This window comes from Suillus discolor (genome assembly GCF_016758755.1).
Source record: "Suillus discolor strain FC423 chromosome Unknown F5147scaffold_3, whole genome shotgun sequence".
In the NCBI taxonomy this organism is placed as follows: domain Eukaryota; kingdom Fungi; phylum Basidiomycota; class Agaricomycetes; order Boletales; family Suillaceae; genus Suillus; species Suillus discolor.
Genome location: NW_024541250.1, coordinates 836,415 through 853,035, shown reverse-complemented (window position 1 = coordinate 853,035; position 16,621 = coordinate 836,415). Strand labels below are relative to the sequence as shown.

General features: G+C 48.6%; 6 protein-coding genes across 6 annotated transcripts; 2 read left to right on the top strand and 4 right to left on the bottom strand.

Moving 5' to 3' along the window:
* Positions 1 to 10: 10 nt before the first annotated feature.
* F5147DRAFT_667669 (acyl-CoA dehydrogenase/oxidase) lies at positions 11 to 2,216 on the bottom strand. The gene is made up of 14 exons (XM_041435281.1): positions 2,124 to 2,216; positions 2,013 to 2,075; positions 1,773 to 1,958; positions 1,637 to 1,724; positions 1,480 to 1,581; positions 1,344 to 1,422; positions 1,037 to 1,289; positions 956 to 975; positions 779 to 900; positions 636 to 715; positions 534 to 584; positions 354 to 482; positions 288 to 299; positions 11 to 240 (listed from the first exon to the last, which is right to left on the bottom strand). The coding sequence occupies exons 1-14, from the start codon at positions 2,208 to 2,210 to the stop codon at positions 115 to 117; spliced, it is 1,398 nt and encodes a 465-aa protein (XP_041299078.1). The 5' UTR covers positions 2,211 to 2,216; the 3' UTR covers positions 11 to 114.
* Positions 2,217 to 2,303: 87 nt separating this feature from the next.
* F5147DRAFT_667660 (fungal-specific transcription factor domain-containing protein) lies at positions 2,304 to 6,088 on the bottom strand. The gene is made up of 8 exons (XM_041435280.1): positions 6,037 to 6,088; positions 5,690 to 5,972; positions 5,513 to 5,623; positions 4,951 to 5,461; positions 4,661 to 4,899; positions 4,444 to 4,603; positions 3,346 to 4,390; positions 2,304 to 3,294 (listed from the first exon to the last, which is right to left on the bottom strand). Exons 2-8 carry the CDS (start codon positions 5,956 to 5,958, stop codon positions 2,621 to 2,623), a joined length of 3,009 nt encoding a protein of 1,002 aa, XP_041299077.1. The 5' UTR covers positions 5,959 to 5,972; positions 6,037 to 6,088; the 3' UTR covers positions 2,304 to 2,620.
* Positions 6,089 to 8,018: 1,930 nt separating this feature from the next.
* F5147DRAFT_757368 (uncharacterized protein) lies at positions 8,019 to 9,536 on the bottom strand (the record flags this gene model as incomplete). Its single annotated transcript, XM_041440375.1, has 9 exons — positions 9,482 to 9,536; positions 9,046 to 9,420; positions 8,977 to 9,013; positions 8,759 to 8,824; positions 8,615 to 8,646; positions 8,354 to 8,559; positions 8,196 to 8,268; positions 8,110 to 8,127; positions 8,019 to 8,060 (listed from the first exon to the last, which is right to left on the bottom strand). The coding sequence occupies exons 2-9, from the start codon at positions 9,169 to 9,171 to the stop codon at positions 8,019 to 8,021; spliced, it is 600 nt and encodes a 199-aa protein (XP_041299076.1). The 5' UTR covers positions 9,172 to 9,420; positions 9,482 to 9,536.
* A 114-nt stretch (positions 9,537 to 9,650) lies between these two features.
* Positions 9,651 to 11,352, top strand: F5147DRAFT_648060 (uncharacterized protein; the record flags this gene model as incomplete). Its single annotated transcript, XM_041433255.1, has 6 exons — positions 9,651 to 9,734; positions 9,785 to 9,967; positions 10,034 to 10,140; positions 10,192 to 10,279; positions 10,334 to 10,461; positions 10,839 to 11,352. The coding sequence occupies 6 exons, from the start codon at positions 9,651 to 9,653 to the stop codon at positions 11,350 to 11,352; spliced, it is 1,104 nt and encodes a 367-aa protein (XP_041299075.1).
* Positions 11,353 to 11,866: 514 nt separating this feature from the next.
* F5147DRAFT_767714 (uncharacterized protein) lies at positions 11,867 to 13,657 on the top strand (the record flags this gene model as incomplete). The annotated part of the gene is made up of 8 exons (XM_041440903.1): positions 11,867 to 12,052; positions 12,119 to 12,210; positions 12,263 to 12,350; positions 12,402 to 12,473; positions 12,529 to 12,619; positions 12,675 to 12,805; positions 12,863 to 12,918; positions 12,976 to 13,657. The coding sequence occupies 8 exons, from the start codon at positions 11,867 to 11,869 to the stop codon at positions 13,655 to 13,657; spliced, it is 1,398 nt and encodes a 465-aa protein (XP_041299074.1).
* Positions 13,658 to 13,819: 162 nt separating this feature from the next.
* On the bottom strand, positions 13,820 to 16,513 carry F5147DRAFT_564861 (tRNA synthetases class II-domain-containing protein; the record flags this gene model as incomplete). The annotated part of the gene is made up of 13 exons (XM_041430735.1): positions 13,820 to 13,980; positions 14,042 to 14,126; positions 14,193 to 14,303; positions 14,375 to 14,553; positions 14,603 to 14,663; positions 14,715 to 14,876; positions 14,930 to 15,082; positions 15,133 to 15,171; positions 15,233 to 15,684; positions 15,736 to 15,856; positions 15,907 to 16,005; positions 16,071 to 16,248; positions 16,305 to 16,513. 13 exons carry the CDS (start codon positions 16,511 to 16,513, stop codon positions 13,820 to 13,822), a joined length of 2,010 nt encoding a protein of 669 aa, XP_041299073.1.
* Between the last annotated feature and the right edge of the window lie 108 nt (positions 16,514 to 16,621).

Sequence of the window (16,621 nt, the reverse complement as noted above, 5' to 3'; positions counted from 1 at the left end):
CGTCGCTTCCTAAATCGAGTCAATGACGTCTTCCTCATTTGTACATAAAATAAATCGCGCCATAACGCGTACCGGCCCGTATACAAAATATCTAGGTCATACATTCCGCGGTCCTCACAGATGAGCCTTGATACCAGCCTTAGACAGTACAGCAAACTCCTTTTCTTTCAGTTCCGCAGCGCGCTTATGCAGTCCCGGTGCACGCTTCAACTCACGCTGCCCGACCTGTTGGATGTGAACCTAATACACAGGGTAAGATAATTACTGTTTAAGTCATGCAAACATACTTCATCAGGTCCCTGTAAAAACCCGTTAATCACAAGTACACAACGATGCAGGAACAGAAGACGCACATCCGCCAACCGCAGTGTCCGCAGTTGAGCAAACATGCTCGCGAGTTCTTGGTCCTGGCTCAAACCCTCGGCACCATATGCTTGCATAGCCCGATCAACCACTCCGCAGGCCATCGCAGGCACGACAAACTATAGAATAAATTGCATCATAGACTGGAAGAGCGAATCGAGAAGCCGTGCCTTGGCAATGCCAATTTCCTTCAACGCACCCTTGGCTCGTTGCTTGTCAATCTTCAAGACACGTCATATCTTAGCACCACGACAACTAACACAGGCACTCACTTGAAGTGCTGCGCTCATGACAAGAAGACGTGCAGACTCAATCTCAGCCCGCGACCGCGCAATTTCAGCCACCACCGTACCTGAATCACAAGCGAGGTCGTCTGAGCTTCTAGAATCTTCATGGCGAAGAATTGGTCACTCGCCATGTTGGTAAAGAAATTTGTCAAAAGTGTTTCGAGTAGGGTCTGTGACGCGCTCAATCATAAGGTCCAGAGCCCGCGATGCTGCGCCTATCGAGCGCATACAATGGTGAATACGTCCTGGACTATCAGTAGGTCAGACTTGAGTGGAGCTTGGCAACAAAGCTCGGCCCTGCATACCCTAAGCGGCCTTGAATTATCTCCAATACACCATAAGCCAAATGCAAAATGCAAGAGCCATACGCCGGAAACGTCATTTACCTCAAATCCTCGTCCCCAGCCTAGCACCAAGTTGCCCACAGGCACCCTGACATTTTCATATATGACCTCACAGTGTCCCTCAGGTGCGTCATCGTACCCAAATATTTCCATGGGCCGAATGATCTTTACTCCGGGCGCGTCTGCCGGCACTATGACCACACTTTGTTGCTGGTACACGTTCGCATTGTCTGGGTCGCTCTTTCCCATGACGAGGTGAAGTTTGGTACGCGGGTCGCCCGCTCCCGATATCCACCTGCCCAAATGACGCTCTGAATGACGTCAGTCTCTAAAAGACTTGTACACGCACCACTTGTGACCATTTATAACAATCTCATCTCCTTCCCTCTTGATAGATGTTTTGATATTGCGAGCGTCCGAGGAAGACACTGCGAACGTCATGCACGGTCAGTTACCTGAAAGCCGCACAAAAAGAAAACACGAACCAAACCGCTCAGTCATCGCAAAAGCAGACCGAATCTCGCCATTCAGTAAAGGAACAAGCCACTTCTTTTGCTGTTCCGGAGATCCATACCGCGCGATGACCTCTTCACGTGCGTTCAGGTAATGCAGGGTAGTAGTAGCAGAAAACCCTGCACATACCCATGTTCCCGGTATCAGGGGCCGAGCAGTTGACAGCCTCGGAAGCCAAGTGTCCCCCGCGTCCGAGAATCTCAGCCATAACCGCATACTAACCCGATCGTCAAATATTACTAATGCAGAGCAAAAAATAACGCACTTCGACATTGGTCAGCGGAACGCCGTGTTCGGGATAATGCGTCTTGCTCAGGAAGAGGTTCCATAGCCCGAGCTTACGGGCTTTCACTTTGAGCTCTTCAATTACGGGAATCACCGTCTTCCATCGCTGCACAGGGTCTTTGGGGAGCTGCGCATGTGCGAGCTTCACGGATGGGAGAATTTCATCCTGTACAATATGGTAAGCTTGTCGAATGCGCAGTACTGCGGGGATCATACATACCTGAAGGAAATATACGAGTTTTGCGAGCGTTTCTTTCCCATAGGGTGTGAACCTGTCCTCGATCTGTGCGACATGAGTCTTTCGTTATGAAACGGATATCATAAATCGTACGAGATTCCAGGATGCTTCTGAGGTTAGTTCCACCACTGGGTGGGGAGCCATTGCGTGATAGTTGAGAGTGTGCGGGCAACGTGACATAAGAACGCACTGCTTGTTTAAGCGCGGGCCGGCTAATACCCGGACTAACGGGAAACTACATAATACCCGAGCCGGATCCGAAGCCGATTTAGTCGGCAGGTGGCACTACTGTGACACTGATCTCATCGACTCATCGATCAAGCTAAATTTACTATTGCAGTACTGGGTCATAGAAGGCCCGGAAATTATTATAGTAGTGAGTAAGTTCTGAGCGCGTAAAATGGCGTACTCTTCAGTAACAGTGTCGTCAATCAAACAAAACTGTGAAGGGTGTGCGTACATATGGATATCATTCAGTGAGAGAACCGGATATTCCCAAGCAATTGAGGAAGTGAAGAACGTAGAAGAAAAAATCGTAGAAGTACATTGTCGACTAAGAAAACACCACAGCGAGAAGTCCTGTAAATGAACTAGGGCGAGGAGTGTTGGCCTGCGAGTAGCTCTGATGAAGCATCACCAAGGGTGAAGGGCAACTCAGGATCCAACCCAAATGCGCCAGCATCAAAAGTCTGCCAGAGAGAGTCTGGTTCACCACCTACTGAGTAACCATGCGAATTGTAGTTGCGAATATAATCAAGCCCCAGGAACGGTAGTCCAGGGGCTGCGAACGAAGCGGTGGGTGGGGTAGTTGAAAGACCCGAGTAGCCTTGATCTGAAGAGTACCATGGAGTGTCCGTATTGGATTGCGGGTCAAAATTGCCAAATGGGAGAGAATTACTATGCGAAGGAGATGGATACAAATCAGTTCCGCGAGGTTCGACTGTGCTAGAGTCCCATTGGTGTGTGCTCGAAGAGACGAGGGGACTATGGTGCATGCCATAATCATATGGTGACGATACATGCAGAGGAGAGAGAGGAGGTCCAGAATAACTATACGGTATGACATTTGGGCCCTCTTGCTGTTGCGGGCTCTCGAGTGTGGACATGGACGGCGAGGGGAGGTTCACAGAGGCTGGAGAGCTGTGGGGGCTTGGTTTCGAAGGTTGTGGGGTGGAGAAGGCACCTTGATAACTCAAGCTTGGACCTGCAAGTCCTTCGCTCTCGTCGTGGCCTCGCTTACGAGATGTAGACCTGTTGCGTTGGGCTGTAGTCCGTCATGTCAGCCAAAGGCATCAGACAGCTTATGCCTGCTTACATTCAACACGATAGGGAGGTGAAGTCATCGGGCGTCGAGTAGAAACAGGATCTCGGGATCTGCTGATCTTGCGTGGTTTGCTCTTGATAGGCCTATTGACCGTCGGAATTTGGCCAGGTGACGACACAAGCGATCGCCTTCGTTCAAGCATAGCAGGTGCGACAGGTGGTGGCATGGGCATCATCTGAGCCTGCCTAGTATCGCCATTGTCTTTCCTGATCGCTTCCTCCGCGGTGTTTGTCAACTCCGCGAGAAGCTCCTTGCATTTGCGAGCCCCGGGCCAATGTCCTTCCCAGGACTCGAGTGCCGTCAAACAACTCTTGGCCTCATCCATAGCAGCAGCAGCAGCTCTAGCGTCAGTGCAGTGCATGGCATAAAGAAGGACAATGACAGCGGAGCTGAAAAGATGCTGGATGAAGAAGGCAAGGTGATGCGATGGTGGAACGACATTGCTGATAGATGGTGCTAGTCGTATGCAGGAGCGGGCAGATGAAACAGCCCTGGCAGTGGACTTGGGTAGTATAGGCTGGTCACGCTTGACAGGCAAAAAATTGCGATGTAGCGTGGTCAGTACGGAATAATAATGACTGCAAAGTACTGCGCCCATGGAGACGTGTTTGTCTGTGACCGCCTCGTTCCGGAACGTCGGAGGAAGATCGTCGCACCACTTGTTTAGCTCCTCGTCGAGCTCCTCTACAGAACCCTGGAGTTCTGAGCGTCTCTCTTGATCGAGCACATCTTTACACTTATCGATAGCATAGACCTGCCGCAGAACCCGTCCCGCAATTTGGTACAGGGTTGTCAAAGCGATAGCGCCAGTCATGAGCGACGGATATTTTTGCGGGAGGGTAACTCCAGAAAAATAATCTGCTAAGTTCTCATCGTCGACCGCAACAGGTATCTCGACATCACAGTCAGAGTCTTCGATACCAAGTGGACGGCCGAGAGCGAGAGCAAGCATGCGATCCAAGCAGTACACGCTCCACCATATTTTTCGGCGTGTTTCTTTGTCAGTGGTGGAGATCGCGAGACGGCGCGGGGATCGCTACAGCAAGAATTAATTAATCAACTCGGACAGCAAAAATGAGCGGTGCTTACGTGTAAACCCAAGTCTTGAGCAGTTCGCACTGCTTGTCCCACGAGTAGCCAGGCCTGCGGAAGACAGTTGACCGAACACAGGAACGAAGACATGAGAATGAAACACTGGACGTGAGACACCTGAATAGATGCGTGACTGATATAGTGCAATATAAGAGCTCTAGCGGGGTTTATCGTTAGGGAGAGCGTCAAGTTTCCATGACGGCCAGAGGCGTACCTCTCATAGTAAATCATCCCCGTGCCGCCATCATCTGGATTTTCGCAAGTCAGACGGGGATCGTTGACTAGGTGTGCCGCACAGGCGAACACTGCGAAGACCACGGAGATAAACGAAGCTTCTGCTTGAATAAAATCAATGTCGTCACGCTTAGCCATTAATTGTTTGTATCTCGGCATGAACGAGGGTTTATCGAGAATAGGCATCAGAAAATGAAGACGCTCGAAATAGGTTTCCACCTTGATGCGATGTGGTTAGATAGGACCGATAAACCAAGAATATGTACTTACCAGCTTATCGCAGAGGTCCTCGTCCGGGTATTCGACCTCTTCTGGGCCTGGGAGAGCATGAACCTTCCCAAAGAAGACAGAGGCTGGGAAATAAAGTTTATTTACACTAGGGCCAGGCGCGCGTGGGTCTTCTTCCATTGGGGAGACTCGATGGAGCGGAGATGTCGTGAGAGTACGGAATGATTGTATGAGAGACATTGTGGAAGAGCCACCTATCCAGCGCATGTGGCCGTGCTCGTCTAGTGCAAGCTGTCCGAGACTTTCGGAGACATCATCTTCCACTTTGATTGAGGAGGATTCTGGGGTAGAGACGTTGCTGCGAGTGTCTGCAACAGCCTTGGATGACAATGCTTGGAGCACAGTAGAAGCCGGAAAGCCTTCACTGCCTCCAATTGAGGTTCCAGCAACCCCAGGCAAATTCAAGGATGGACCCAGTTGTTCAAGCACAGGGGTAATCTGAGAGAACAGCGACTCCATATGCAAGAGACGCGCTTCAAGTTCCTGGACATAGCTATTAAGACGATGAGTTCAAGGGAGGAATTGACGATATAGGAATATCTACTGTCTGCTTAAAGCCGCTCTGTCCTTTGTCTGAAGCCAAGTGCACTGCGATCCAGACGACTGGCACTGAGAGCAAGTGGGCTCACAACCGTCACACTTGATTTTCTTACGTCTGCGATCGGCGCGATTAGTTCTTGTTGGGGAATAGATATGAGAATGTAGAGCTCGATCGACTTGCCTACAACTTTCACATGCCCTCCAGACTCTGCGCCGCTGAAGCTGTATTGGTTTTGCGCCAGCATCGGTGGGAAGAGGATCATCCTCGATGCGTTTCTTCTTTGATTGGTGTGTCATTGAGTAAAAATCGTCGTGATGTACCATACGCTCAGGAGAAGCGTGGTGGTGGTGTACTGCCAGCAATTGCCCTTGTGGTCGGACGGCCGCAAGATATCTTCGGAAGGTGGTAGACGGGTCGGGCCGATGCCACGGATGACTAAGTTGATTCATACTAGGCTGTGCTGCTAGGACGGCCGAAGCACAATGACTTCGTTGCAGTGTATACGTCAGACTGAAACGAGGACTCACCGTGGAGGCTTGCACACAAGACAAGACACAGGTCGGGAGTAGGTTCGGAGCGGAATTCTTGGCTACTACTCTGATGAGGCTTGGTTCTCTTTATACATCCTGTTCTCGGAAATGAAGAATCGAGTCAGAAAGTTTTCCTGTGGACCGACCACATCCATAACTTTCTCCCAAGTCTTCTCGGGACGTCTTTGAACCCGAATCCGTTGGAGACGGCACGCTTAATAGCACTAATTTGAGTTGAGTTTATTCATTATGTCTATACGTTTCCGAGCGAGTAAAGGCATTGCTCAACTTACTAATTGACTGTTAATCGATGACACAGGACTTCTTACAGCTCTTGAACATTTCTTGGGGTTCAAGTTCTTATCCTCCGATCGTCTCATTACGGGTGAAAACCTTTGGAAACTTGAAATGGAATCATTTCCAGCAATTCTGTGCCTCGTATGTTATAATTCCATCTCGCATCCGGCAACATATCTCGGTTATGGACCTGATCCATATTCAAACGCTCTCAGGTCCATTAAGGTACCATGCAGGACCATGTTGCGCCATGCAATTATGACATGTTCTAGCGCAAGTAATGTCTCTTCGGGATAAATTTTCTTCTGGAAGAGCTCGTCAGTGGTCCGGAAAGTAATTCTCCCCGAGAACAAACATCATTATTCAATTGTCTATGGTAAATGATCGACTATACGTGACGTGAGGAGCAATGGAAGGGGACGAAGTACAAGAATGATGGGCTAACCCATTCTCGTTGCGTACGTCTAAAGTTTAATATTTTCTGCTCTTCACAATCTGGTTTCTAGGCAGAATTCTGTCATACCCTATACGTTCGTCCTCTACAGATTTTCTCCCGAATATCTGGCTCGACAGGGTTGAGAGTGGATTCGATATTGCGTCCACTCTTCCTCGAAAATGTCACACATTCCAGGCTTTCGGATAATATTCAATATAAATATAAGGTCGTCCTGGACCAGTTACAACTACAGCACTATGCCAAACAACACTTTTCATAAGTGCGACTCGCCGCATACTTCCGAAACTACGGTCGCATTTGAGGTTTACGCTCGCCTCTTACATTTGACTAGAGCTTCTAGCCAGCGTTCGCCTTAGCTGTCGGAGCCGGAACTTCCTCAGAATCTGTGAAGAGCACATCCGCCTATAGTTCGGACAAATGTTGAGATACGTGATTGGACCCCAGCTGTGGTATCGTCGCCTCAGGTGATCACACTATGCTTCTGCTACTCCATCCTTCTCGACTATTTGAGTTCACCGATCAATTCGACGTAAGATCTTAGCCTCGCAGACGTGGCTTGTTAGTCAAGGTCTGCTTGCTATCGCTACATGCTGTGAATTCTACTGCAAGTGTATTCGTACGACATCTCGACCCTTCACTTACCATATTCGGTATCTTCAACATTGTTCTTGGCTCGTCTTGCCAACCACGTGCAACATATGACTTGACGCTGTGCAACCATGTGCATGTGGAGACACAACTCATCTGTTGTCAAGTCTTAACGAGACCGGTGTCCCCGAGCCTATCGTGGGTGCAATATTGAATCTTGATGTGCCTTCTCAACTCGAGCCAGCGCCTGTTAGGCTTCCAATTTCACGCTCGCATATACCTTCACATCATGATCGACTTGCATTCTGCCCTGTCAAGCTTCGACTTCGCAACGAACGTGAACGTGCTCCTATGTGCTCACATGCCGTGAACCATGCAATCTCGATTTACTACTTTACGAGTGTTCAAAGTCGCTTACACATTGGATACCCGAGCAATTCGTCTGGTCGACAGCATACACGTTAATAGCTTTTGTGCATAGAGCCTTTCAAGTTTGAGGCTTTTGTTCAGCGTCAACGGACTCATGAAATAAGGAACATTGTGGAGTTGCTCGTGTCATGGGGGATCTGCAACACGTTATTGCTGATTTCCGATCACTTACTAGTACAAGTCAGTCACTCCATCAGAAGAAGGATTACTACAAAAACTCTTCCATTCTGATTCCAGTGTACAATCCTATCTGTGGAGACTGTCAGGACCTCGTTTTAATTATAGTATATACTACATACTATATACGACCAGTTCGACTGCGGAAGGAAGCAGACAGACCCGGAAGGAGTCAAACGAACCAGATACGCACCATGTACATACTTACCTGCCTTTCACAAGGTCCCCGTCGAGTCACCGTAATCCAATATATCTGAAATGGTCCCCATGGCGTGCCGCATCTTTAAAGTTAAACCAGCGCAGGGTTGGGACATGCCATAAACTTTTGGCCAGACTCCCGATACTGTCGTATGCAGTTGAGCTTACCTCAACATCCCGGTTACAACTCCAAACTGCCCAAAAGAGCGGTGCTTCCAATTGGACACCTCCCAATTCCATATGGACATGAGGTAATAGTTAAACCACTGGCAGTGCTGCAACCTGCCGAATGGCATGTCATGCCCGAATGTTGCACGAGGCGCAGCTATCCGACGGTGACTCGGTTGCGACGTCACGAATTCAGTCGGCGTATACTGCGATCCAATCTGATATTCATTAAGGGGTTTATGAGAATCGTGCACGAGGAACCCTTCCCGACTCGTCCCGTCGTCCTGCGGAAACTTTTAAACAATGTAGCTGTCCCACACAAAGAGAATGGAAGGTGATAAAATAATTTATTTTGATAGAAAAAAAATTCATATCGACAACATCAATGGCAGACAAGGCACTCACAAATTTGATCACCCTGGGCTTGCGTCATCATGTACATATCACCCGTAGGACGAGGCAACGTGTCTCCTGTGTGAAAATATCAATATCTCACATCAATGACAGAGACGTTCATGTGTAGCATCGCATCTTAGAAAGTATTTGAGTAGAAAGTTCATCTCGTGGGCGCATGACGCTCATAAAGCAGGCAGAGCGCCACCTCAAACGGATTCTAAACTGACTGGAGAAGATGAGGATAATATAGCTTCCTTGCAGAGCCTACCCACATAAAGAGATGCCATATCGCTCACCTTACGTGGTAAAGTAATGACAGTGAATCGCGATAAGCCATGCAGGTACCCCAAGGACGAGAACTTTAATCTATGACAAGACATGTGAGAGGCGCAGGACACGTAGCTGCGGTGGGGGAACAGCATCGAGCGAGGCGGTAGCTGCCTTAACGCTAATGCACGCCATCAGAGCGAGGTATCTTCGTGGCATTGCACCGGGATGCACGGCTCGCTTTCCAGACTGCCTGAAACATTCGATCTCATCGCCTGAAGAATTATTTCTTCATGTAGAGGTATATGGGGCGCTGAAGGAAGTATAGTGAATCATCTCGGCTTTTGCGTGGGCACCCCGGCCGCGAAAGTTTCAAAGAATCGGAGCAATAGTCACAGTGGGCACTAGCAATGGGAACAAGTGAGCATAAAGACTAATAATATGTGTACCACAAGAAAAACTCACGAGCGTCCACAAATGTATTTTGGGAATTGTAGTACAATTGAATACTCAAGTGCTTGGCTAGTAGTAGTTGGTACTATGGACCTCGGCAGGCATCAAATTTGTTTGCCCGTATTTGGCACGGCGTGTTAGTAGCCATGAAACTTTCGTCCTTGTCACAAGTACTATTGTCATGGCCGATATTGACGCGACGCAAACACCCACTACGGAGGGTGTGGACCCTATAATCGATGATGGCGACGAATTTGAATCAAAGGTTCGCTTCTTCATCTCTTAAACCTCATCGTTTTAGAATTTGTGCACTAGGAAATTCAGCTCATGAAGCAACGGGTCGAAGAAATGGAACGCGAAGCAAAAAAATTGAGGGAGTTGCAGGCAGCTGCAGAGTCAGCAAATGGGGGATCTGCTGGCGAGGCGGACCAAGGTATTCCGATGGAGACTGAGGAAGACAAGTCCATCGCCGACGGCCGGAGCGTATTTGTTGGTAATGTGCGAGCGACTATCTGCGCTTTCTACCATGGTAATGACTTTGCTCATGCTGTTCTTTCTATCTAGGTGGACTATGGGGCAACCCCTGAAGAGATCCAAGCGCACTTCCAGGCTTGCGGGACGATCAATCGTGTAACTATTCTTTGTGACAAGTTTACCGGACACCCTAAAGGGTATGTAGGTTTTTTTGTAGCACTCAGTTCGTCTTATTTCTTCTCTCACAGGTTTGCCTACGTCGAATTCGCCGAGCTTGAACACATAGATGCAGCATTAGCTATGGATAATTCCCTATTCCGCGGACGATTAATAAAAGTGCTTGTGACGCTTTCTGAGCATCATTATGCCATCTAATTAACACATTTACAGGTAACTACAAAGCGGACTAATGTTCCTGGGTTCAACCGGGGGAGAGGGCGGGGAGGTGGTTACCGCGGTGGATATCGAGGTGGTCACCGTGGCGGGTACGGGTACAGCCCCTATAGAGCACGCGGCAGGTAAGCTTTCCACAATGCATCCATACATCAAGCTAAGTGAAGACTACAGAGGGCGCGGGCGCGGATACTAATTACAAAACTGAGGACCTTGACGCGCACAGCGCGTGCGCGGCCCTTCGTATCCTGTATGTCAGCTGTCCTCTGTCCCTGCGTGCACTTTGGAAATCAGGCTGTGCGACTTACGAATCGACGTTTGTTACGCTCTATATCTTGTTTTCTCGTTATGTATTATTTTCATACATACACTGCTTGCTCTACAATGCAATTGTCGATAATTACTATGCGGGACACTGGCTCGGCGTTTGCCGGCCATAGTCTATCACTTGAACAGAACTCGAATCACTTGCGCCTGTCACCATGTTCTCAAAATCATGTAGAACATTCATTAGGCATTTGTCGAGCAATACTGCGGCATATCCTTTCTCTAAAGCTGTCATACTTCCGCCGCCACCGCCAGAAATACCTGCTTCCCAGGTGGAGGCTTTGCGACAAGGGAAGGGCATAATGGCTTATTTGCAAAAAAATCTCCCGCATCCTGCAAAACAAAAATGGCTTGCTACATGGTTTGCCAGAAGACATCCGGACCGACTTCTTCCTGGTTCGGTACTGTCAGTCAGCCTCGAGCATGCACCCACTACTTTCTCCGGGGTTCTGCTGTCCATACGACGGCGGGGCCCTGACACATCCTTTACCCTGCGGAATGTCATACAACGGACAGGCGTGGAGATGCAGTTCTTTGTGAACTCGCCACATGTGAAGGATATCAAAATTTTGCAGAGAGCTGGCGGCGGAGGTGGAAAGGAGGGAAGACGACAACGAAGGGCCAAATTATTCTTCCTCAGAGACGCGCCAGGGAAGATGACTGCTATCTCTGCGGGTGTGAAGGCCTGAACATGGTAGGTATGTTACAATCTCAGCTTGCTTCGTGGCTGATTTCCCCTGGTATTTCTAAATTTCAGTATTCACTCCTGCTCACCAGATTACCGTCTGGGAGATATGTCTACGAATTTGACTGTGGTTGGACCCTGTGCAAATTGCACATTGTCGCTCATTTTTCCCGATCAGAAAGGAAGTCCAGGCGGTGACCCATGGATACAGGATGGAGCAGACGGGTTGATGCTATTAATACTGAATTTCGTTGTATACACCGTTACATTAACTTGTTCTTTCATACCCGAACTTAGTATTTCATCAGTGGAGTTGTCACTTGAGCTGTGACTTTTTATTTCCGTGAGCAACGCCCATAACGTCTGGTACTGTATATTCAGTCAGGCGACGAAAGATATCAAGTTTGCCGCTAGCCGCCCAACGTTGCCCAATCGGGGAGCGTCGCATACTAAGGGGACTTCATTCTCAACCGCACTGCATCACGTACAGGCAGTTTGACTAGCCTCATTGTTCCAGCATGCCTCGAGAACATCGTTCCATGCGTAGCCTTACCATATCGCCGAAGCGCACGTCCTCTCCTGGTCCTCCCTCACCCACGTTTTCAGACGCGACACACGCTTCTGCAATGAATTTTGGTGCAGACGGTCCTGAGAAGATCATTACTCGGGCCAACCTCAAAGTTAGCTTGCAGTCTTATGACGATGTGCGTTCCTTCTCAACACGTCGTCGAAGTTCGGAAGAGTCTAATACATGATGGGTTTCTGCGCAGCTCATGAATGCAAGCGCAAATTATCGTGCTGCTTTACTCCATATGTCGAAAGTGACTTTTGCATTTGCAGATGCTTTGGAGAAATGTTCAGGGTATGCTAGACTGTCGATATTAAAAATGGGAAAATGGAGCTCATTCATCCAGTTTGAAGGGACCTACGTACGAAACAGGCACAAGACTACAGGCCGCCTCAGGACTTCATCATCTCATCGGTAACCATTGGCATGTCCTTGTACGAATTACCCTTGTTCTTCCTTACTTCAATTCTTACGCTTTTGAATAGGCGGAGACACTTGACAAGAGCTTCGAGAAACCATTGCGGCAACATTTGGACACATACCGAACGATCGTAAACGTACGCAGTTTCTCCGCAGCCTCATGTCGGACCCTTTCACATATCATTGTCACAGGAGCGCTCCGCATCGTATGAGAAGGCTCTTCGCGAAAAGAGTGAAATAATTCGCCAAACGGAGTTGAGTAACATGAATAAAAAGCAAAGAAGTGGGTCCCTTCTTCCGGTCTTCTCGGGTCTTGAGTGACGTCTGTACCTATTCAGACTTGCAAAGCTTCCGTGAAGCCCTTGCGGTCCTTCAGCGCCAAGTGGATGACCTGGATGGTCTCAAGGCACAACATTACCAAGAAATAATGGAGCACGAGGAAGAAGTCTGGGACGTGGTACAAGGCAAGGTATGCGTATTGACAAATCATCACACCTTCGTAAAATGCTGACCTATTCGCCTCCAGGTCTGCGTAGCCGTTCGCTCGACTATGGATGTGTTTGACAGGTTCACAAATAAGGCGTGAGTCATTAAAACCCTGAAATTGACTATCACTCAAAGCCTATCCCCGCCTTGTAGATCGGATTCTATCTTGGAAGCGATGCTCCAGTCCGTTCCAGACCCTTTTGACTCGTATGGACCTCCACAGGCGGAGGACCAGATCTTCACCATTCTTCCTCCGCTGGCCGTAATGGCTAATGCACCCTCGCCCTCGCCGAGCCCATTAGCTATGACACCACCACCCCCAAATCCTGACGTACCTCCAGCGATCATTAATAATTCTTGGGCTCCAAATGGGGGCTTCTTTGCCACAACTTCGGAATGGGCTGATTCTGTCTCTCCTTCCTCAACTCCTACTCGGTCGGCATCACCCTCCAGCCAACTTAAGCGTCGTCAGTCGCATCCGCCGAGCACTACACATCACGCACGGAAGGCGGAGTCTAAACTTCGGAGTGTTCTTTCAGTAATTGACGAGACACACGTTCGTCATTCGAGTGACCCTATCGATGCACCTCCTTCAGAATGCCAGACTTCACCGCCGGATATACATGGAGGGACTCTCGAACCTGATACGAGTTGGGAGTCATTTACTTATGGCGCATCACCATATACTTCCATTACGGATGATGCCACTCCAGTTCAGTCCACGTTAGTCGATTCGACGATAAAACATTCTACTCAGAGTGACGTTGGGGAATCTGACCTCAGTCACATTTCCCACCCACAGTCAGATGAAACACCACAATTCACACATGTTTAGTAATTGCGTATTATAATTTTTATTGCTTGTGTTTACGATAAGATATGATCGTTTATGTAGTGCACAAGCAGCTGACGAGGACATTGATACCTTTTTCACGGATGTGGTCGTTAGTTATGGTAATCATCTGATTAGATTCTCCGAAAAGCACCGGGACATGCCTCAACATCGTGTGGGTCGGACACCATATTGATATAGCACCTCTTCGTTGATGGCCGCCGGACTCCTGAAAAGTGGATCTGTGCCTGCGCCAGTTTTTGGGAAAGCGATGACATCTCGGATGGTTGACGTCCTGCAAAGGATAGCCATCAGGCGATCAAAACCTAGATCGGAGCTTTTTGTCAGCTTTTAGTGCGTACGTTACAATAAATTTGATTGGTCTACCGAGAGCAATTCCGCCATGAGGGGGTGCACCGCATTTGAGAGCATGTAATAGATGATCAAACGACGACTTCTCGGCATCACTCAGCTAAAAAAAAATACATGAGTCGGGACAAAGTATAACACGCCACAGGGGCGAGACAGAGAACCGAACCTGTAAAACCTGGGAAAAGATGTACTCTTGCATCGCAGCATCGTGTACCCTAACCGAGCCTCCACCAATCTCAACGCCATTCAGAACTAGGTCGTAATGTTGTCCCCGAACCTGAAAGTAAGGTTGAGACTAAGGATAAGCTCCTGGCACGAAGGACTCTGTCAAAACGGATTAGCACGAACCTGATCGATACGGCCTGCGTACATGGCTTCTATATCTTGCCACATCGGCGCTGTGAAAGGGTGATGTGTGCTGCTCCATCGCCCACGAGCCAAAAACTCCTTGTCAGGATCGGCGCGAGTGAATAGTGGAAACTCGGTAACCCATAGGAAGTGAGGAATCGTGGGAGGTACGTAATCACCTACGAATGGCATGAATGCCTCTCCGCTACAATAGTAGACAGCACATACCGCGGGCATATGCCAACTCAGATATTCGTGTTCGGAGGCGACCCAGAGCAGTGGACCCGCCCTATCCACATGTAAACATAACTTGGAAGCACCGGAGATAGTAGAGGCACACCTCGGGGATTTTGCGACGACGAGATAGCCATATGGTATCGCCGCTACTGACTCCTAACGTCTTATTCAAAAGGGCATGCTCCTCGCTGCTCAGCCTCAGATTGATAGACCGGTTATCACACAACCAATTTAACAAATTACTATCGGCGATCACAGAGCGGCTCTATAAACTGATCATGTGAAATTATCGATATTGATCAAGAGGTGATGACTGACGATATTTGGTTCGTTCTCGTAGTCGCATTCTTGACTTGCCCGTAAGAACGAGGAGTTCTCAGATGGACGAAGAATGATCGCCTCAAGAATGTCCCCGAGGTCTTCAAACGATGCACGAGCGTGAATTGGTAGCGAGGGCGTAATGTCCTGAATCTGGTATAGGCAGTGTAAGCATTATTCAGTGCACAAGCAGCCTACACAACCTCCAGATCGATCCGAGTGTCGGGTTTGTCTGAACCATACTAAACGATCATTAATATGACCAAATTACAATGTCCCTCGATCGGTGAATTGCTAGCTTACACGTGCCATTGCTTCGTTGTAGGTGATCACCCGGAACGAGCTCGGAAGTGTGATTTCTTCGACTTTCTGCCATATGCGTCGAACAAGCTTTTCGATTACGACGCGAACCTCGTGGCCTCCAATTCGCCATGTATTAGATGAGAAAATATTTGAATCCACACCCCACGAGACAAATGCCATTTCTAGGTCGATTTGCGTGAACTCGGGTTGTCTGTCCTTCCGACCATCTTCATCGCGGAAGCACTTGGCTATTTGAAAATACTTGTCAACAGCCCCAGAACAGATAAGCAGCTGTTTTGGCTGCTGTGGAGACTGCGGAAGAGCGTAGAATAGGGGGGTTTGTTTTCCATCATGCTGTGCAGATGATTGGCCGACGCGGGACGGAACCAAAAACTCTCTTGCACCTTCTGGCGTTGACTTCAAAAGCAGTGGAGTCTCCACTTCAAGAAAGCCTAGAAATGACTGTGATCTTAGGACATTTGACGGATATCAAGAGCACGCACCATCGTCATGCAGAGTATCGCGAATTATTCGAGAAACTTGGCTTCTTTTTCTGATATTGTCCGCAAGAGCAGTCCTGCGAAGATCAAGATATCGAAAACGTGCTCTAAGGTCTTCATTGACCTATTATTGATCTCATTAATAGTGGAAGAACTCCGCGTCACCCCGCATACCAATGTCTGATTGTCCGACGGTATGAATGGCATGTTACGATGCGCAGGATTGAGGAGAGTAAAGTTATTTACTTGGACCTCAATCTGTCCTGTGCCTTCCTTGATGATACTTTGGATGAGCGTCTAGAACGGTGACAGCTTGTGAGAAAAGAGGCTCCACTGACATTACGGCGAGATAGCTCTGGTCTTACGAGGACTTCACCCTCGATCGCAATGATCGACTCTACAGGAAGTTCGGACAACGCGGTCAGATGAGCATTCGCATGCCCCTTGCGTAAGACCAATTGGGTTGTTCCAGAAGAATCTTTGATGGGAAAGAAGGACATTGTCTTTGACACTTTGCTTTATTTAGAAAAAGTAAGCAAATTGAGAGGAGAACATATGTAAAAGGTAATCACCGCTCAGGGAGTAACCAACCAGTCAACGTGACGTGGATGCCAGCGTGCGCGGGAGTGAGCTCACCACACGTATGAGTCCGTTTTGGATATGGGGCTGTTAATGACACACGAGTTAGTATAACGTTGAAAATGGGAGAATCGCGTGAGGAACGCGTTATTTTGCTGACCAGAACAAGCCGAGCCTCGCGTATGAACGTGCCTCTTTGCATTCGATGATAATGGAGCAGTTCGAAAATAGTGCGACTTCGAGGAGGGTCTGAAATCTAAAACTTGTTTCGTGAATGGTGACACGATCGAAAGTCCTCTTAGACTGCGCA